Here is a 22,138-nt window from a genome sequence, read left to right as displayed (position 1 = left end):
TACAGAGTGCACCCAGGATCTACTTCCCCCACGCACACACTACCGGGTTCCCTTCTCTAGGTGTTCCCTCCCCCCACTCCAGCCAGGGACATGCTCACTCGTGCCTGCATAACTAATGGGAGCACCGTCGAGCTGTCCCCCAGAAATGTGGTGTAGTGCATGTGGGTGTTAGGGTTCTGAGCCACACTCCATCCTTACCTGGAAGTGAGATATCGCACATCTGGGTGAGATGCAATACCTCTGTAGCAACCGAACCCTCGGGGTGCTACATTCCCCCCTGGCAAAACCCAGCACGTCCGCGGGCTGGAACTGAGCAAAAGACAGGGTATACATTAGAACATGCAAATTTTTCATAAACAACAAGTATAACAGGTATCAACATTCAGTTTCCCTTTATGGGAACGGCTCTCTCTTAAACGGTATAAGTGCATATGTACTGTTCTGGAACTCTTTTTCATAGTAACACATTGTAGCATATAAATTTTTCATATAAAACATTTCTAGCAGCAGATCCACGAAGAAGTCTCTTTATAACAGGTCACAGTTTATTCTGCAACCAGGTGTCCATTTTCCTAAAACAGGGAGACGTAACCAGGTAGGGGTCTGTCCTGCCCCGAGTCCTTAACAGTCTTTTAGTCCATCCTGGGTTACGCTCCACTAACTGTACAAAGGATTCCCGGTAAATCCACCAAGGACTCCTATACATTACTAGAAACACATAATTATTTACAGGATATGGCCGCTCTCAGTCCTCGGCCAGGTAGGGGTGGCTGTTCTCAGTCCCCAGCCAGTTAGAGGGAAAAAGGGGTGGCTGTTCTCAGTCCCCAGCCAGGTAGGGGGTAAGGGAAACAGTTCTCTTTCTGTCCCAACGGGGACCACACTCTTAGTGGAAACAGTCCCACAACAGTCCTTATACCCGGTCGGGTAACTATTTACATCTCCTCTTTTACCGTTTACGATTAACGGTGTGCTCCACACGCTCCTTTCTCTTTCTCAGGTTCAGACCCGTCCGGGCCCTCTTGGTACTCGGGGTCTGAGTGGTACTGTTAATGACGCCCGGGGTCAGGGGGTGCGACTTTGGGCCTGGGCGCGGGCTAGTGGTGGCAGTGCCCAGGTCTGGAGGGCTCGGCTGCAGGGCTTGTTGCGGGGTCTGGAGCAGGTCTGCGTCTGCAGCGCCCGCGATCAGCGGCTCCACCGGGTGGCCCGGGAGCAGGCTGACGCTGGCAGCGTCCGGGACAGGGAGACTCCTCTTACCTGCTCCCGCGACCGCTCCTGCGTCACGCGTCTTCTCCTGGTGCTGGTCGGGGCCCGCGACGGCTGGGGCGCTGCCGATGCTGGGCAGCTTAGTCTGCTGCCGGTCCGCCATCTTGCTGTCCGTTCCTGGTGTCCTCCTCCCCCCTGGTGGACCGTGGCCTACCTGGCGATGATCCTCTTCCGTAGGCCACGGCTCCGCAGTTGATCATCAGGGTCGAGGACCTTCCGTCGCGCTCCAGTGACGTCGGCGTCTGCTGGGCTCCTTCCAGGACCTTACGCAACGTCCGGACGTGAGGCGGGGCTTCAGTTCTCGCGCGCTTTCGGAGTCCACGCCCCTCTTCTTCCCGCGCGGCGTCCTCAAGATGGCGCCCAATGGCGGGAAAACTCCACAGATGGCGGGAAGAAGGCTGAAGATGGCGCCGGATGGCGGGAATCTTCACGGATGGCGGGAAGAAGGCTGAAGATGGCGCCGGATGGCGGGAAAACTTCACGGATGGTAAGTTTTAAAAGTCTCTTTTTCAGGCACGCAGTACCCGGTGGTTGCGGGCACGAAATCCTGCCGACTACGCCAAAAGTTGACGCGCCCCTGGGCCTGTGTCGCGCAGCGTTGCGCACGCGGGAGCTTACCCGGAGCCGGATCTCTTTAGGGTTGTAGTCTCGTGGCGGTGATCCGGTCCGTGCCCAGGGAGTCAGACTAAGTGGCGGTCTATGGCAGTAGATGTTAAATTGATCGACTACGCCACCCGTTGAGTGCGGCTTTGAAGCCGCCGCTGCAGAACAGTCCACTGAGGCCAGGTGTATGAGGATGTGCAGCGTGGTGGTATAACCCCCAACGGGAGGGGTATGGCCTCAGGGCAGCAGGGATAGATGATGGGGGTGATGGTGGTACACGAGCGCAACAAAGACAACTCGGAGTCTTGGTGGTGCAGTTCAGGGTCTTTACTCACGGTTACTCGGTTACTGCTCCAGGCCACTGCTGCAGAGGTGGCCGCCTGTGTCGCGCTGTGCTCACCAGGTGAGGGGCTCGGTTAACTCCCAGGTCTTTCTGGAGTGCTTTGCAGGACCCCCTTTATGTCCCCTGTCTCTGGTCTTCAACCCCACTAGTGACCACGCTTATGTCCAGCTGCCTCGGACCTTCTTGGTGGGCAAACGTTGGCCTGCGTTTCCCAGGTCCTATGTGGTGCCTTCCTAGCGGGTGTGGTGAGGGGCTGCTCCACATGTAATGTCGCAGCCTCCGGTTCTTAGTTGAGGGTAGTTTCTCTCCTCCACTAATTTGGGATCCGGTTCCCATCTTCTTGACCTGACCCCCCTACTCAGGTAGCGGCGGGCGTGTGGTGGCTACCAGCCAGTCCACACCCCTGGGGTCCCCTCTATCCTTCCTGGAGCCCAGTCTGCTCCTCTTCCTCCTTCTTCCCTCCTCCAGGCTCAGGCCTCCTGACAGGGCCTGCCTGTGGAGCAGAGCCCATAAAGCAGCTCTGCTCCCTGTCTTCTCCTCTCTCAACTCACTCCCTTTCCAAGATGGTGCCTCCCTTTATACTCCTGTACAGAGTGCACCCAGGATCTACTTCCCCCACGCACACACTACCGGGTTCCCTTCTCTAGGTGTTCCCTCCCCCCACTCCAGCCAGGGACATGCTCACTCGTGCCTGCATAACTAATGGGAGCACCGTCGAGCTGTCCCCCGGAAATGTGGTGTAGTGCATGTGGGTGTTAGGGTCCTGAGCCACACTCCATCCTTACCTGGAAGTGAGATATCGCACATCTGGGTGAGATGCAATACCTCTGTAGCAACCGAACCCTCGGGGTGCTACATAATTTTCCAGTCAAATAACTATTAGAGTACATTTGAAAGGTTTTTGTACAAACTGCCTATGATAACAGTATATTTTTTAAAAAATAAAACACTCAAACTGCACTCAAAATGCATGTACCAAATTATTATGCACAGCAGAGTTTTCAACCTTTTCATTTTAATAAAGAACAAAAAAATGGTCATATTTGAAATTATAAGCATTAGCAGGTTATTACACACTGAAATCAAACAGTTTTCAACTCAAAACTTTATTCTAGGTGATGTTACATTTGCACATAGGACCGCTTGTTCGAAAGGAGCTTCTGAACTCTCTCGTCCATTGAATTTGTCAGGTTTTGGATGGTTTCTGCTGCAATTGTTTTGCATGAGGACAGAATACCCTCCCAGAGCTGTTGCTTAGATGTGAACTGCCTCCCGCCATCATAGACACTCCTTTTGATGATGCTCCAGAGGTTCTCAATGGGGTTGAGGTCAGGGAAGCATGGCTGCCACACCATAAGTTTGTCCCCTTTTATGCCCATAGCAGCCAGAGATGCAGATGTGTTATGTGCAGCATGAGACGGTGCATTATCATGCATGAAAATGATCTTGCTGCATAATGCACGGTTCTTCTTCTTGAACCATGGCAGGAAGTGCTGTTTGAGAAACTCAGCATACATTATGGAGTTCATCTTTACCCCTTCAGGGATCCTAAAAGGGCCGACAATCTCTCTCCCCATGATTCTAGCCCAAAACATTACTCCACCTCCTCCTTGTTGGCGCCGTAGCCGTGTTTGCATGGGGTGCCCATCAACCAGCCATCCTCCACTCCATCCATCTGGACCATCGAGATCATTTTTTTAAAAAAAATTTGATTTTTTTTTTCACTACTAAAATAATAAAAAAAAAAAACTGGACATGTTTGGTATCGCCGTAATCGTACTGATGAGTGGAATCATTGCAAGGTCATTTTTACCACATAATGTACACCGTAAAAACAAAAACAATTAAAAAAAAAAAAACAATTTAAAAAATGTAGTTTTTTTCACAATTTCTCCCTAGTTGTAATTTTTTTTCCCCGTTTTCCAGTACACTATGTGGTAAAATGAATGGTGTCATTCAAAAAAATAACCTGTCCTGCAAAAAACAAGACATCATACGTCTACGTGGATGGTAAAATAAAAAAGTTATGGCCCTGGGAAGAAGGGGAGGAAAAAACAAAAATGCAGAAAAAAAATGGAAATTCGGCCGTGTTGTGAAGGGGTTAATAAAAACCTGAATTCAGTTCTCTGATTACAATGTGTGTCTCAATAATTTTCTGCATATATTTTAGTGGCGCTCATCTTTTCATTAAACTATTTCTTGGGAGTTTTGTGATAATTCTATATGGGGGGGTTCACTATCCGTCCTATAGAAACGTTCTGGCATAATAATACACAAGGACTAGAACCTAAACACAGCTCCACTGCACTGAGATCCGGCCCGGCCATATCTGTATTGTACACAGCATATGTGAGATAAGGATGAGGGGCAGGAGAAGGGGACAGAAAAACAAGACTCTACTGCATTTACATTAACAAGGCACTACCGCTGGACATACAAATCACTATTCAATATATTCGTTAGCACATGGCAGTTCCCAAATTACCCAGGCTCCGTTCACATTCGCATAGATGTTTCCGTATGAAATGCAAAACCATGATGCAGTGCTAGATCCGACATGGAGTGGATCTAATTGACTTATATCGAGGTCTATGGGTTCTGTCGAGGTATTTGCCATTTTGAAGGTACACTAAAACTTTCTTAAATTCTAACGTCTTGCTGCTGGGAGCACCTTGGATGCAACAAAGTTTAAAGGTTCAATCTGAATAGGAGACAAGCCTTCATTACCACGAGAACTGATAATCTGCAGAAAAGCCGACCTCAGGGGCTGGTCACAGCGGGAACCATTGATGGTTCGAAAAAAGGTTTAGATGATTTTTTAGAAGAAAATAAGAATGCAGATCTAGTCGCTCGACAGTAGGGATCAGGAAGGAAAAAAGTGCTCTTTAGAGCAGAATGTATCACATATTATGGATGTACCTTCCCTATTCCCATTATCCTTTCCAATCCCTTGGTTGAACTTTATTGGACAGGTGTCACCAGAAGGTGGAGGTCCCTCGGTGCCAATTCCTCCTTTTGTTCTCGTTAAAAATCAGTCTTGTTTCAATTTTCCATACTTTCACAACTTACACAATTATAATTAAAGGGAATGTGTCACCCCCCTAGACGATATCAGACCTCTACTATGGGCATACAGGTGATAGAAAAGTAAATCTATACTTACCTGTATGGCCCATAGCAGAGGTCTGATTGCAGAGAAATCTGGTTTTATTAAGTCTGTTTTCCAGAGGCTTGTCGTCCGGGGGACGCCAAGCAAAGCCCTCCTATCAGCTTACTATTCCCCTAAATTTCCGCCTCTGTGCTAAATTACCATATTCTCCCCCTCCGCTGCACATCACAGGGCCCTGTGACAGACCCCGTGATGTGCCCTGCTCTGCCTTCCCTCCCGCGCATGTGCAAAGCACCGCTCCCATGGAGCGTGCTTCGCTTGCCTCCGGCCCCGTTTGGCTGCGTACTGCCAGCGGAGCGGAAGTCTCAGTGACTCACCGTCTCTTGCGTAATACAAGGCTGCGGCGTAGTACGCAGCCAAACGGGGCCGGAGGGAAACAAAACGCGCTCCATGGGAGCGGCGCTTTGCGCATGCGCAGGAGGGGAGGCAGAGCAGGACCTGTCACAGGGCCCTGTGACATGCAGGGGAGGGGGGAATATGGTAATTTAGCACAGAGGCGGCGATTTAGGGGAATAGTAAGCAGATAGGAGGGGTCTGCTTCGCGTCTCCCAGACGCCAAGCCTCTGGAAAACAGACTTTATAAAAACAGATTTCTCTGCAATCAGACCTCTGCTATGGGCCATACAGGTAAGTATAGATTTACTTTTCTATCACCTGTATGCCCATAGTACAGGTCTGATATCTCCCAGGGGGTGACACATTCCCTTTAACAATCAACCATCACTGTCCAATACATCTTCTTACGGATGAAAAAAAGCTTCTGGTAATCGTATCTGGTCATTATATTATCATAGATGTGAAAAACCTTCAAGATGAAAGCTAATTATTGTATACATCCTATAAAGGGTTAATATGATCATGGCCTTCATAACAAAATTTGGTGTGGAAAAATCATCTAGCTGTTGAACCATATGTAGATATTCTGTGCTGTCTCGATCGTTGCTTTTGCTTTTTTTTGCGGTACTGTCACCTGATACCATTTTATAAGGGGTGTCTACGGTTAAAGGGTTATTCCCAGAATTGCAAGGAACAACCTATTGATTGTTGAGGGTCCAACCACTAGGAGTACCTGCCATCCGGTTCAACCACTGGGAGTACCTGCCCTCCTGTCCAACCACTGGGAGTACCTGCCCTCCTGTCCAACCACTGGGAGTACCTGCCCTCCGGTCCGACCACTGGGAGTACCTGCCCTCCTGTCCAACCACTGGGAGTACCTGCCATCCGGTCCAACCACTGGGAGTACCTGCCCTCCGGTTCAACCACTGGGAGTACCTGCCCTCCTGTCCAACCACTGGGAGTACCTGCCCTCCTGTCCAACCACTGGGAGTACCTGCCCTCCTGTCCAACCACTGGGAGTACCTGCCCTCCGGTCCGACCACTGGGAGTACCTGCCCTCCTGTCCAACCACTGGGAGTACCTGCCATCCGGTCCCACCACTGGGAGTACCTGCCGTCCGGTCCAACCACTGGGAGTACCTGCCATCCAGTCCAACCACTGTGAGTTCCTGCCATCCAGAGGACACGGCTCTGAAACAATGGAGCGGAGGTGCGCATACCAAAACTTTGCTCATTTCATTGTCTTTGAGACTGCTGGCTATAGTCAAGAGCAGCTATATGGATAGAAGGTAAAATGTATTATTTGGAATAACCCTTTAAAAAAAATGCAGAATAAGTGCATAATTAATAGGGTATGTAGGCAGATAAGCATAATCAATCATTTAGTAATATTCCACGGATTTGGCCCCTTTAAAACCCAAGAAGTTACTATTAAGGACTGAGTACTATAAAAGGTAGCGTGACTCAGCAAGGAGTCATCCAGATTTATCAGCAGGGTCACAGGGACTGATATTATTGCTATTTAAAAGCTACTATAAATTTCAGAAATGTGACAAGTTTTATTTTTACTGTCATTTGCTTCCTGATGAATGTCTCTAGGGGCTCATGACACAACCATAAAAATCAGACGTCGTTTTGACGGATATCACTCGTCCGCATGTTATTCTGTGTGGCAGTGCACATGTCTGAGGAAAAGATTGCAGCGTGTCCGAGTTGCCTCCGATTATCAGATCGCACTCAGCCATTCATGTCTATGGTTTCAAGGAAAAAAACAAAATTGGACACACGAACAGAATGAATGCAGAAGATGGAGAAACTTTTTGTTTCTTTTCCTCACTTGAGAAAATCGGATCACACTGTCAGCACATGGTAGCACAAGACCCATTTTTTATTTTAATTAATAATAAATAAATACATATGACAGTTTGGTGTGGCTAAAATTGGCTGTGATGTATTTATTAAGAGTTACTAAATATTTAATAAATAAATATACCATAATAAATAGAAATATAATATTATAAAAAATCTTCTTAAAACCAGATAACAATAAAACCAACAACCAACTCCACCCAGCAAAAGCTGGGCGATTATCCCTCTAATAAAACATCACGACAGCTCAATAAAAAGGGGGAGGGTGGGAGGGCGTCTTCTTATCTTCGTCCAGCGGCGAATGCCAGCTGATACCTGGACCCGATGTTAAATACATTATGAATTTCCCGCACATTTTAGATCCACCAATCAGCTTCCTTGAAAAACACCACACATTCAACTGCTTCAAACCAGATTTTTTAACCAGCTCGTGCCCTTGCACAGCTGACTAAAATGACCTTTGACCTAAACATGACTAGAAAACAAATGTTAACCACCAGTATAATCACTATAAAATAATTAATAAACCATAACTAGATGATTAAGGGTCTGTGCGACCATGCATCCCCCATTTTAATAATGGCGAGCGCCTCACTCTGATCAAACTCTGATCAGCGTGTGATTAGTATAATCGGAACGATTTTCTCAGATGAGAGTAAAACGGTCATGTGACCCTTGTTATGTTCTGCTACCAGAGCTAAGGAAAGAGAGGAGATCTGTCCCTACGATAGAACTCAGCTTAATCCCTACGATGTAACAGGGAACCTGATCCTGCGATCAGACCTGCTAAAGTCCTAAGCTAGTCTATACGGAGACCTATAGATGTGAGGAAGGAATCCCTACAAGTACTAAGGACTGGGAGGAATATGGGACACCTCCTAACAGAAATAGTAGCAGACAGACGAACAAACAAAATATATAGAACATAGAGGTCAGTAGACCAAGCAAACTAACAGAGCAAGACACAGAGCACAGGCTAGCTAGAAAGTAGATATACAATGAAGTCCAGCAAAGCCAGAAGGGCGGAGCAGGATTAAATAGGCCAACAAGGTCATGTGACCAGCAAAGGAAAAAAAACTAAGAGCAAGGTTCTAACAGTACCCCCCCTTCTAAGAGGATCCTCCGGATCCCCTAGGACCAGGCTTATCAGGAAATCTCCTGTGAAACGCTCTGATAAGTCTGGACGCGGAAACATCATCCGACCTCACCCAAGAGTTATCCTCGGGACCGAAACCTTTCCAGGCCACAAGATACTGCAAACTACCTCTATACCGTCTAGAGTTAAGGATGCGAGAAATTTCATATTCCCCGTCCTCCACCACCGGAGGAACAGAGGCAGAGGCGTCACAATCCGATACAACAGCTTTTTTCAACAGAGAGACATGAAATACCGGATTAATTCTCCAGGAGGTAGGAACCTCCAACCTAACAGCAGATTGGTTGACAACCTGAAGCACCTTAAAGGGCCCTACAAACTTGGGACCCAATTTCTATGAAGGAATCCTCAACCGCAGATTCCTAGAGGACAACCAAACCATGTCACCAACAGCGAACAAAACCTCCTGTCGTTTCCTATCAAAGTAGTCTTTAGATTTTCTGTTGGCCTCCTGAAGATTACCACGCACATCCGTCCAAACTCTCTCCAAATCACCGGAAAAATTCTCCTCCTCAGGCACGGCAGATCCCAACTTGGAGAACGACCCAAACAACGGATGTCTCCCAGAACAACAAAAAAAAGGCGAACAACCAGCAGAAGAGGATGTATGATTGTTCAGAGCAAATTCGGCAAGTGGCAGAAACTCAGACCACCCCTCTTGATTGTCTGCCACAAAACAACGCAAGAACTGCTCAACATCCTGGTTTTTCCTTTCTGTCTGGGCATTAGATTCAGGATGATATCCGGACGAGAACGACAAATGAACTCCCAACCTATCACAAAAGGCACGCCAAAAACGAGCCACGAACTGAGGACCCCTATCAGAAACAATGTCAGTAGGAACGCCATGAAGTCTGACAATTTCCTTGACAAAGGCCTTAGCGAGAGTTTTAGCGCAGGGCAGTTTGACGAAAGGAACCAAGTGACACATCTTGCTAAAACGGTCCACGACCACCCAGATGACAGTAAAACCCTCAGAGGGGGGAAGGTCAGTTATAAAGTCCATAGCCAAATGTATCCAAGGAGCACTGGGAACCTCCAAAGGACAAAGCAACCCCGCAGCAGGAGTATGTGAGGACTTAGATCTAGCACATATAGTACATTGACGCACCCACTTAATGACTTCCTTCTGCCATCCAGGCCACCAAAAACTGCGACCCACCAGTCTCTTGGTCTCAGAGATTCCGGGATGACCTGCCAACCGAGATTCGTGACACTCAACAAACAAATCTCTCCTAAAGGTCCCAGGCACAAACAACCTCCCATGAGGAGTGTTAGAAGGGGCATTCTCCTGTGCTTTAAGAATCTCATTTTCCAAAACGGAGTCCAAAGCAGCTATCACAACACCTTCTTGTAAAATGTTCTCCTCTTTCTCAGCACCGACTATGGGAGAAAAACTGCGAGACAAGGCATCCGCCTTAACATTCTTAGTACCAGGGATGTAAGTAACGGAGAAATTAAACCGCGAGAAAAACAGTGCCCACCTAGCCTGACGGGGATTCAGGCGCTTGGCAGCATCAAGATATATCAGATTTTTATGATCCGTAAGAACCTGAACGGGAAATTCCGCACCTTCCAAGAAGTGGCGCCAGTGTTCAAATGCGAGTTTAATAGCCAATAATTCCCGATTACCAATATCGTAATTCAGTTCAGTCTCCGAAATTTTTTTTGAAAAAAAGGCACAGGGATGTAATCCATCCCCGTTATCCTGAGACAATACTGCGCCAACCCCCACAGAGGAAGCATCAACCTCAACCAAAAACGGCCTAGTAACATCAGGCTGCATAAGGATGGGAGCAGAGGTGAACCTCTCCTTGAGATACACAAAAGCTTCAATGGCCTCAGAAGACCACTGAACCGCATCAGCACCTTTCCTGGTGAGATCAGTCAGAGGTTTGACAATACTAGAAAAAATTTTTTATGAATTTTCTATAGTAATTGGCGAAACCCAAAAACCTCTGTATCGATTTCAAACCAATAGGCCTAGGCCATTCCTGCACAGCCTGAACCTTAACCGGATCCATCTCAAAACCTTTGCTGGAGATAATGTAGCCCAAAAAACTAATTCTCTGTACAGCGAACTCACATTTCTCCAGCTTAGCAAAAAGCGAATTGTCCATTAATAACTGTAATACCTCACGCACGCTCCGCCAATGAGACTCCAGATCCGGCGAATAAATCAAAATGTCATCCAAATACACAACCACATTTTTGCCGATCAAAGGTCTAAGGATGTCATTAATCAGATTCTGAAAAAATGCAGGAGCATTAGTAAGACCAAAAGGCATAACCAGATTCTCAAAATGACCCACAGGAGTGTTAAAAGCAGTCTTCCATTCGTCACCCTCCTTCATGCGCAACAGATTGTATGCCCCCTTAAGGTCAATTTTAGAGAACCACTTGGCCCCCATTAACTGGTTAAACAGATCAGGAATCAATGGCAGTGGGTAAGGATTGCGTACAGTAATTTTGTTAATCTCACGAAAATCCAGACAAGGACGTAAACCGCCGTCCTTTTTTTTTACAAAAAAAAATCCAACCGCCACAGGAGACTTAGAGGGCCTAATGTGACCGGCGGCCAAACTTGTCTGTATGTATTCCTCCAAAGCCTTCCTCTCAGGAATAGTAAGGTTAAATAAACGACTTTTAGGAAGAGTCGCTCCAGGGACAAATTCAATAGAACAATCATAGTCTCTATGGGGAGGCAAAACCTGCGATTCCTTCTCAGAAAAAACTCTCCAAAAATCCTGAATAGGAACAGGCAATTCTCCCCTATCCAAAGCTGCAATACGCCCATTACAACACTTGTCATAACATTTATGGCTCCAGGATTTAATTTCACTGGTAGACCAATCCAGTACAGGATTGTGAAATTTTAACCAGGGCAATCCCAATATTACTGGAGAAGGCAAGTTATTCAACACTACCAAATCCAATTTCTCATGGTGAACACCATTAATAGTGAGAGGAAATTCACAGACCTTGAGAGTAATATTCTTCAAAGGGGAACCATCCACAGAAACCACAGCAATGGGGGATGATAAAGGTTCAGGTTTTAAATTGAGTCTTTCCAAGAATCCCCCATCAATTACATTCAGAGTAGACCCACAATCAACAAACACCCGAAATTCCATTAATTTTTCCTGAGCAATCGTGGAAGCAGCTAAAAATACACCCTTGGAATTTAAACAGGCAATACGGGCATGACTGACCATTTTTTTTTCTTTCTTCATACGAAGCTCACAGCCTTTAATCAAATGACCAGATTTTCCGCAATAGAAACACAAGCCTTCAAAAAATCGACGGTCTTTTTCTTGAGAGCGAGGTGCCACCGATCCAATCTCCATCGGTTCACCACTGTTAGTACACACATTCTCATAACCAGAAACTGACATAGCAGAGGATTTGCTCTCATTAACCCTTGCACGCAGTCTTCTATCCACCCGTATAGCTAATTGCATAGCCTGTTGCAAATCTTCAGGTGTAGGATAAGCAATTAGCAGGTCTTTAACCCTTTCACTGAGCCCAGCAAGAAATAGACTTTTCAGAGCAGAATCGTTCCACCCTGTTTGAGTAGACCAACGACGGAAATGAGTACAATATTTTTCCACATTACCTGATCCTTGTTTTAAACGTCTCAACTCAGTCTCAGCTGATGCGACACGGTCAGGATCATCATATAATAGTCCCAAAGCAGAAAAAAAACTATCCACTGATCTGAAGCATGTATCACTAGGTTGCAAAGAAAAGGCCCACTCCTGAGGCTCTTTGCGCAAAAGTGACATTATGAACCCTACGCGCTGGGATTCATCCCCAGAGGACTTAGGTCTCAAACGAAAATACAATAAGCAAGCATTTTTGAATGAAAAAAATTCTCGGTGTTCACCAAAAAATAAATCCGGCAAACATACCTTCGGCTCCAAGAAATGTGCTCCAGGACAGTTACTCACGTGCTGACGGAGCTCGGCCACCTCCAGAGAGAGTCCCTGCAGGCGATGAACCAAATCCTGAACCGACACCATGATGGAACAGAAAAATCTTTCCTTAGAGAATTTGCTGGCTGGACTTACTGTTATGTTCTGCTACCAGAGCTAAGGAAAGAGAGGAGATCTGTCCCTACGATAGAACTCAGCTTAATCCCTACGATGTAACAGGGAACCTGATCCTGCGATCAGACCTGCTAAAGTCCTAAGCTAGTCTGTACGGAGACCTATAGATGTGAGGAAGGAATCCCTACAAGTACTAAGGACTGGGAGGAATATGGGACACCTCCTAACAGAAATAGTAGCAGACAGACGAACAAACAAAATATATAGAACATAGAGGTCAGTAGACCAAGCAAACTAACAGAGCAAGACACAGAGCACAGGCTAGCTAGAAAGTAGATATACAATGAAGTCCAGCAAAGCCAGAAGGGCGGAGCAGGATTAAATAGGCCAACAAGGTCATGTGACCAGCAAAGGAAAAAAAACTAAGAGCAAGGTTCTAACAACCCTAGCCTATTGCTGTGTGCCCACGATGCGTTTTTTAAGCGTTTCCGCAGTGGCAAAAACGCTGCAGAAACGCTTAAAAAACGCTTGGTAGAAGGCCTGCCATGTTCCCCAATGATAATCCGCGTGTGCTGTGCACATGCTGCGGAAATTTCCGCTGCGGATTATCATTGCGGAAAAAAACGCAGCACTACCAATTATTTTGCGGAAGTGCTGCGTTTTCACCGCCATTGACTTGCATTAGACCTCATGGAATCCGCATCACTGCATCTGTAGATGCGCATTCCATGCGTTTCAATGTGTGGATGGTACCCGGGTGTGGAGGACAGGAGACTCTCCTCTGGACCCGGGTACCATAGAACCTGTAAAAAAAAGAATAAAATAAAAAATAAATATTATATTTACCTTCTGATGGCCCCCGGTCTCCTTGTCTTCGCTTGCCGGCAGATCGTGGTGGACTGAAGGACCTGCGCTGACATCATAGTCATGTAACGGCAGGTCCTTCAGTGTACCGCGAGCTGCCGGCAAGGGAGAACGGAGCGAAGCAAGACTGTGGGGGCCATCGGAAGGTAAGTATAGATTTTTTTATTTTTTACCATTCTTTACGGTCACACTATATAAATCCATGCCGGTTGTATGGATTTATATAGTGTTACCAAGTTGTCAAGCACTTTCCAAGTGATGCTAAAATCGCTTGGAAAGCGCTTGTCAATCCGCATGCGGAAATGCATGTGAAGAACGCTTCACATCCGTATGTCCCTGGCAGGAAAAACGCATGTACAATCCGCATGTACAATCCGCATGTACAATCCACATGCGTTTTTTCTGCCAGGGAGATGCAGAAATGCTCAGGAAAAAATCCGGAGCATTTCTGCATCGTGGGCACATAGCCTATTACTACAAACTGCCCTACATTAAACCCTGGTTCACCTCTAGTGTGTCCTGCATGTGTAAGTCATGTTGTAGACATTCTCTAATTTGTTGTACACCTCTTACAAGTCCCTGACACATTCCTACAATGCCACATCTTAAGATCCAAACATAAAAGGGTTGTCTAATACTGGACAGCGCCATTTGGATGTTCCCAATGTGCTGAAAGAAATAAATCATTGCTACCTCGAAGGTTGGAACCACTCCTCCGTGCTCCTCTGTGTTCCCCAGTGATCTTGTGACATTATGTCACGTGAGCACCGCAGTCTGTCAAGTTTCGTTAGAGGGGATGTCAGCTCTGACGGAACTGTGACGGCTGCAGCCCATCAGTGGCCCCTGATAGGTTGCATTGCTGACATTACATAAAGGTTACGTGATCGCCGGGGAACACCGCCATTCTTTTAGGAAAGTATGAATCCTTATTTCAGTCAACCTACTGATCAAGTACACCAGGCCTTTAGGTCTCCATACACATTAGATCAGGGGTGGGGAATCTTTTTTCTGCCAAGGGCCATTTGGATATTTATACCATTCTTCGAGGGCCATACAAATTGCGCTCTAGCTCCGCACACAAAGTGCGTCCTGACGCTGGCCCTGATGTCAGGACGTAATCTTTCATTGCACGCGCCTCGAAGCTTGAACCGGCCTCGGGGCCGGATAAAAGGTTATCGAGAGCCCGAGGTTCCCCACCCCTGCATTTGATGAACACCAGACAAACTGCTCATTTCTCTGGAACTGGTCGGCCATCTAATATGTTTATGGGTGAGAATTTGGGGGAAAGGAGGATCACGCATTTTGGATTTCATTAAAGATAAGCTACTGCCAAAGATATCCTTCGCCAGTTTATTCCCCTCTCACCATGCACATTTGGGTGGCTCGTGAGGAATAGCTGCATAAGAATACATATGGTATTTACAGCAGGGCTGTGGAGTCGGTAAGCCAAACCTGCGACTCCGACTCCTCAATTTCCCTTACACCGACTCCGACTCCCACATATATTGCTTATATTTAAGTGAAAAATGTATTGTAGTACAATGTGAACATCAGACATTTAATCATTTTTATGATACAATAATCAAGATATTTAGATAGAATATAATGATGGATAGCTGGAGGGATAGATAAATAGATACATAGATAGATAGATAGAGGGATGGATAGCTAGAGGGATAGATAGAGGGATAGATGGAGGGATAGAGTATGATAGACAGATGACAGCAAATAGTACATTGCACATATCGCACATATAGTTCACACATTGTACAGAGAGCACATAATAATCACCTACAATATTAGCATTAGTTACCTTTCTGTGACAGAGATGAGCAGTAGTACTTTCACTTTCTCCAGCTCGGGGCCCAGGAATCTGATCCTGTGCAGGGCAGGCACCCCTCCCCCTCCTCTCTCTGGTGAAGACAGCAGAAGACAGGACAGAGGAGGGGAGATTGCCCCCTGCAGTCTGGAGCCAGTGCAGGACGGGAGCACTGCAGCATACAAGTGAGTTTTGATAGGTGCGTGCCCCTGCTTCTAGGAAGGGGGGCAGCTGCCCCCCCTGCCCCTCGCTGGCTACGGCCATGATTCACACACAGCGTTTTTGCAGATCCGTTTTTTGCAGTAAAATGCAGTGTCTCTGGGCATCCCAGCAAAGTCAATGGGTTTCAAGATATGACACTCAGACACATCATTTTGTGAGGATCCGTTTTTGGGCTCAAAAATGGATCCTCACAAAGAATGAGCATGTCAGTTTGTTCGGCGTTTTTCTAAGCTGCTTTTGCTATTGAAAACATTATCTATGAGCTCAAAAACCTTTCAGGAGATGCGGTTTTTTAAAAAGCTGATCTGCTTTTGCAGCTGAAAAACGTATTCTCAAAAAACGCAGCAAAAACGCTGTGTGTGAATGTAGCCTTAGATCAGGAATAGAACAGCCATTTATAGGACATTTCAGAACTTTCCCAAATTCCTATGAAAAAATATTCCCCACAAACTGCATTGATCTACTGCACCCAATTTATTATATATTTTATACCGATTCCGACTCCACCAAAATGAGCACAGACTCCGACTCCACGACTCCGACTCCGGCTCCACAGCCCTGATTTACAGAGGCCAGAATTATGTGATTTTCTGGTAAGAATGACATGCTTGAAAAAGTGGACCATTACTGGAATAAAGGGTGCCTCGAATATCAGCTGCAGGGAAGAGGTAAGATACTGGAATCTGATGAGGTGCACGGGGAAAACTCTGACGAGATATTAAGGTGTTTCTATCTGCTCTGTACTCTAACTTCTACTATCAAAATAAAGAAGCAGTAGATTTGTGGTAGAAATTTCTGCAATTATGTAATTAATTTCATTGGGACTTGCAGAAAATCCATGTACCTGTCACCAACTCATCACGATTCAGATTTTTGGAAGATATATTCAATTGTAGAAATTTCAGCAACAAATGGTTCTCCGTATTAAATACAGTTTCACACTGGCGCTCCTATTAATAGTACACCTGTTAAATCACTTGCAGAATAGTATTCTCATTCCACCAGAGAATTGTAAAATCAAATATTAGTAATAAAGTATTCATATATAGTAATAAAGTAGACCATATAATCTTTATACAAGTTCATATATAAAAACCTAAAGAGATGAAGTGGAATATTAGTAGGCGCATGTTCACACTGGCCACTAAACAGACAGAAGCTAAGATAAAAACGAAATTAGCAAATACCCTGCAGTAAATAAATAAATAGCAATAGTTCATGAAAATAATATAGGGTACTTAGTTAACATAATTTTGGTCACAAAGACGTAAAAGCTATCCCACCACGTCAAAGTGACCCTATGGTTTTAATTCTAGAGGTTAGGGCTGTCCTGAATAGGGTCACCTTGACGTGGTGGAATGGCTTTTACGGTTTTTTTTATCAAAATTATTTTAACTAAGTACTCTATGATACCTTCTGATCTAAATCTTGCAGTATAAAAACAATCCACATAAAACAGTGAAACATCTAGTTTGTAAACGATAGTCGCTGAAAATTCCATAAATATATACCGGTACATTATATTAATGAGAACCTGTCATCACAATTTAACCTAAATAAAGGTATGGCCATAATGGCGCTGTCATACTGATTTAATAGATACGTATCTATTAAATCAGTATAACAGTGCCATTACGGCCATACCTTTACTTTAACATGCTAAATCGTGATCACAGGTTCTCTTTAATATAATGTATATATTTATGGAATTTTCAGCTACTATCATTTACAAACTAGATGTTTCACTGTTTTATGTGGATTCTTTTTATTTTGCAAGTTTTAGATCAGAAGGTAAGTGTGAGGAAACCGTATAACTAAAGTCTATTGGATTAATTACAAGTGATTCCCCTGCTACGCCAGCATTCTGGGAAACACAAGTTTCTACATCAGTCTTTTGTCGTACAGCCAGAATAATAAGGTTAGTGAGCTGAAGGAGAGCTGGAAGTTGATAACCATGCTGTAACATTTAATACATATGTCATGCAATCTAGTTATGCTCAGTAGACAGCTTCATGTTACCTAGTAACACTTATTTTATTAAAACCCATCTCATTAAAGGAGAATGACAGACAAGGAATAGGAAGAGGTGTATAAAATCCACTAAGAACAATAACATAAATATTGCTAATAATTTATAATATATTGTTATGTGTTTGTCTATAAAACATCACAAGCTTTTACAAATAACAGAGTTCTGTCCCTATTTAAAGGATAATTCCCAATTATGTAAATGCCGGCTCCACAGTGAACGATTGTTTACTATCATCCTACTAATAAGATACGAGGCGTCATGTAATCCTATAGGGTCACATCAGAATATGGGATTTAATGTAACAATGATAACAATAGATCAAAATATCCAAGAATGTTACAATTTACTTGATAATCACAAATTGCACTGCAGTCTTCCCCTTAGGTTTGTATTACAATAACAAAGTATACGTGCAATTGTAATGTTATGTGAAATCACAAAGCAATTCTGGCCCTTTTCAAAAGAAGCTCCATTCATAAATTAGATGTGAAATTGAATGTGCTGTGATGCACATAATTGTGCCCTGTAATACCACAGGAAAAGGGACTTTCTCACATTACTTACATTGCACTTAAAGGGAATCTGTCAGCAGCCTGATGTAGGCAAAGAGAAGCTGAATCCAACGATGTATCACTAAGATTACTGGGTGCAGCAGTTCAGAGCTTTTAGATTTAGCAATGAAGCAGAGCTGAGAAAGCTAGCCCCGCCCACACCAGGCTCTATATATACAGTGTCCATAGACAGTGAGCTACCTATCACAGGAGGGGGCGTTTCAGACCAGGGCTCATGCACCAGCTAGTCACAGCAAGGATAAGCTCATGGTATTTTTTCACAGACCTATTGCCTTGCATTGGACAACTTGACCTGTAAGGCAGCGTTCACACATTCAGTATTTGGTCAGTATTTTACATCAGTATCTGTAAGCCAAAACTAGGAGTAGTACAATCATTGGAAAAATATAAGGGTGCTTTCACACTGTGTTCTGGCGCCCATTCGGTGGCCCTGTTGGAGCTTACGTCTGAACCTCCTGCAAAACGCAATTTGGGCATATGTGCCGATGGGGCCATGGACCGTAATGGTGCCGACAGAGCGAACGTGTGCTCTGTTGTATATCATTTTTGGGCATGTATGCCTACTGGAGGTGGACACCCAAGACTTCATTTTACGGTTGATTCAGACATAAACCCAGACGGGGCCACCTAATAGGTGCCAAAACGCAGTGTGAAAGCACCTTATTAGAAACACGTCACCACTTCTGTATTTATCACCCACTCCTGGTTTTGGCTTACAAATACTGAGGTAAAATACTGACCAGATACTGAACGTGTGAACGTGGTCATACTCGGATCAAAAACATGGACATGTCTCCTTTTTCTTTTTTTTTTTTACAGACACTCGGACTGCAAAAAAAACATATGAACAGCCCCGTATAAGCATGTATAGAATGTAGATGTGGAAAACGGACGCTAATGGGTATAACCACTGATTGCGGCAGAATTTGGTGGAGGCATTGTTTTTGGTTTTTTTAATTACCTTCCCACGGCTTTTGCTCAATGGTTTCTCGATAGGGATATGCTGTCCTATTGGTGCTGCCTTCAATAGTGCCCATGGTCATACACTTCGCATGGTGCTGGGGTGCAGCACATGATGTCTAAAAAATAATTTCTGTTTCATTTGGATCTTAGGATATCGTAATGAACTACTTATCTTAACTAGTCTAACTTATTACAACTATTACATATAGCGCCATCTTATTCCATAGCGCTGCACAGATATAATCATCACTGTCCCCATTGGGGCTCACACTAGATTCCCTATCAGTATGTCTTTGGAGTGTGGGAGGAAACCAGAGAACCTGGAGGAAACCCACACAAACACAGGGAGAACATACAAACTCCTTGTAGATGTCCTGAATGAACCCTAAATCCCATGCACAGCAAGTGCCAACAACATGTATCATTACTCCGTATAGCCAATATTCCAGCAAGTCTGCACCTTGCTGCTAGGACCAGAGCTGTCACCACTCACCTGTCTCAGGTGTCTCAGCAGTTCAGTGGCCTCCTCCTGTCTCCCTTGTTTGACCAGCAGCATCATGTCCTGGATCATCTTGATCCTCCTGTGATAAGGGGGTAGATTTGAGGATCCACTCTTTCCAAATTTATCCCCAGACTTCACCCCAAAAGACCAGAAGTCCCCTCTTTCCCTGGCAGGAGTGCTCCTCCTGGATCCCAGGGGGTGCTGCTGAGGGCTTTCCCCTCCAGCACTGGAAGCCTGGCAGACCTTGGTCTGCTTGGTGCCCATGATGGTAATAATTATCCCTCAGGAGAGGCATCCGAAATGATCCTGGTGGGGGGTCACACAGCAGAGAGCAAATGTTCAGCTGGATGACCTCTCCAGAATAGGCAGCTCAGCATGCAACAGGTCAGTGATCCACAGAGCCAGTCACTCCAGCAATGGCATCATCACAAGGTGGCACCTAAGAGGAGAAGCTCCCACCACATCCTCTTAGGAAATGCTGGAGATACAAAATTGCAACATTGTTTCCAGCAGGCACAGCTGGGGCTCTCTCATTTCCTCCTCCTCTAGTGCTACTGTTTCTGTTCCCACCTCCCAAGCCCCCTCCAGGCTGCAGAACTTTCTACCATACATCCAGAACAACAAAGAAGAAGCGCTGAGGACACCAGGAGGCAGCGACCACCTGCAGCAGAGGTGTCCTCCACCCAAGTCCAAGTGTCTGCTCCACTCCAAACTGTTGCACGTCCTTATGAAGCCCCAGGATCAGCAGCAGAAGGCTTTCTAATGACAGGGGGAGGGGGAGAGCAGACACATCATTTGACACGCAAAAGTCCCAGCCTCTCAGCAGACTCCCTGGCACTGGGAATCAATCCGATTAAAGTCTCAGGAGCCGGGGTGGCTGCTGCAACTCGCAGCCCTCAGACAGGGAGGAGGCAGGGGCTTTCCTCTGGCTGCAGCCCACGAGCTGGCAGGTAGGACTTGGGTGTCTGGGAGCCTCTTCTGGAGCCAGCATTGCCTCCCATACACACAAGCAGAGAGGGGCTGTGTCTCTTGTCAGGGAGAAGGCGTTTCCTGTGAGGGGAGCTGGCCACTCTCATGCTAGGAAGAGGTCTGCTGGGCATGTGCCAGGAAAAGCCCCTGTAGATCCATCCAGATGAGATCAGGGAGCCCCTGGTGCGGATGTCTAAGTTGTCTCTTCTTAAAGGGGCCCCCCAGTGCAAAGTAAATGAGAGGAGAGAGCTGCTGTCACTCAGGAGGCAAGACCTGTTCTAGAAAGTGGTGATGGGGGCAGACACCTCTAGAAGTATCAGTAATCTAATACATTGCTGTCTGCTCAAAAATAAATGTGGATATTAATACTTTTATTTCTATAGCGCCAACATGTTCCGCAGAGCTTCAGGGCTGCCAACTTGACTTTTTATTTTTTCTGGACTGGTTATCAAAAAAATCACAGACAGACAATATTTTTTGCAGACACATTGGAAAATCATAATAAATCATTGTGATTATAAGCGATAACTGTCTCCAGCCCATAATCCTGATATGAAGACATCAGCTGCATTCACTGTAAACGGATGAGAATTACAGTGAAAATAGATTGTATAAGTTTCTTCATCCTCAAAGAAAATCATGGCTGCTTCCAACAGCTGGCGCTATAGGGTTCTAGTCCTCTTTCTCTCTTGAGACAATTTGCATATTAAATTGCATTGCACGGCGAATAAACCTCCTTACCTTGGCATGCCAGAGCCCAGGGTCGGCGTCAGCACCCGGTGTGCCTGGACAAGTGCCGGGGCCTTGAACCATCAGGTGGACACACTCGCCGCCAGGGCCCCGGCTGCTTCCCCGGCATCTGAGTGCTGTCACTTTTCAGACATGGCTGTGCGCTGTGTGGCTGTGTCTGGTAGTAATGACACGGCAGGGTCGGCACTGGGCCTTTAATTGTGCTTGTTTGTCGCCTCTGCCATGTCATTACTAGCAGACACAGCGCACTGTGCGCGGTCATGTCTGGTGAAGTGCCGGCAATCAAACAACACCGGCGGTCCTGCAGTGCACAGATGCCGGGGAAGCGGCCCGACCCCATCGGCAAGTGGGCCCCCCTGATGGTCCAGGGTCATGTCTGTGACATGCCAACGGCCCTGCACTGCCACAAACCTGAGAAGCTGGATGGGACACAGGCCGGGGGCAGGTGAGCGAGCTTCCCCAATCCCCATATTAAAAATATTTCTAATGTGTGTGTGTGCATGTATGATGTGAATATCTGTATATGTCAGTGTGTATGATGAATGTGTATATATATTTATGTCTGTTTTATATGTGTTTTTAAGAATTTGTGTTCAAATATGTATGTATGTCTGTATGTGTACGTATCTGTGTATATGTTTGTGTATGTGCGTGTCTG

At 45.7% G+C, this 22,138-nt stretch overlaps 1 protein-coding gene across 1 annotated transcript in view; it reads right to left on the bottom strand.

Moving 5' to 3' along the window:
• Window positions 1-20,807, bottom strand: part of LRRC75A (leucine rich repeat containing 75A) — a 521,438-nt gene extending 500,631 nt beyond the window's left edge. Inside the window, exon 1 of the mRNA XM_073667844.1 lies at window positions 19,753-20,807. Within this exon, the coding sequence (XP_073523945.1) occupies window positions 19,753-20,025 (273 nt within the window). The 5' untranslated portion in view covers window positions 20,026-20,807. The remainder of the gene's footprint in view (window positions 1-19,752) is intronic.
• Window positions 20,808-22,138: the final 1,331 nt, after the last annotated feature.

The sequence above is a fragment of the Phyllobates terribilis genome, unplaced genomic scaffold (assembly GCF_046119375.1).
Source record: "Phyllobates terribilis strain yellow unplaced genomic scaffold, ASM4611937v1 Scaffold_2__4_contigs__length_985480577, whole genome shotgun sequence".
Classification (NCBI taxonomy): domain Eukaryota; kingdom Metazoa; phylum Chordata; class Amphibia; order Anura; family Dendrobatidae; genus Phyllobates; species Phyllobates terribilis.
Note: the sequence above shows the minus strand (reverse complement) of the source record. Positions and strands in the feature narration are given on the sequence as shown.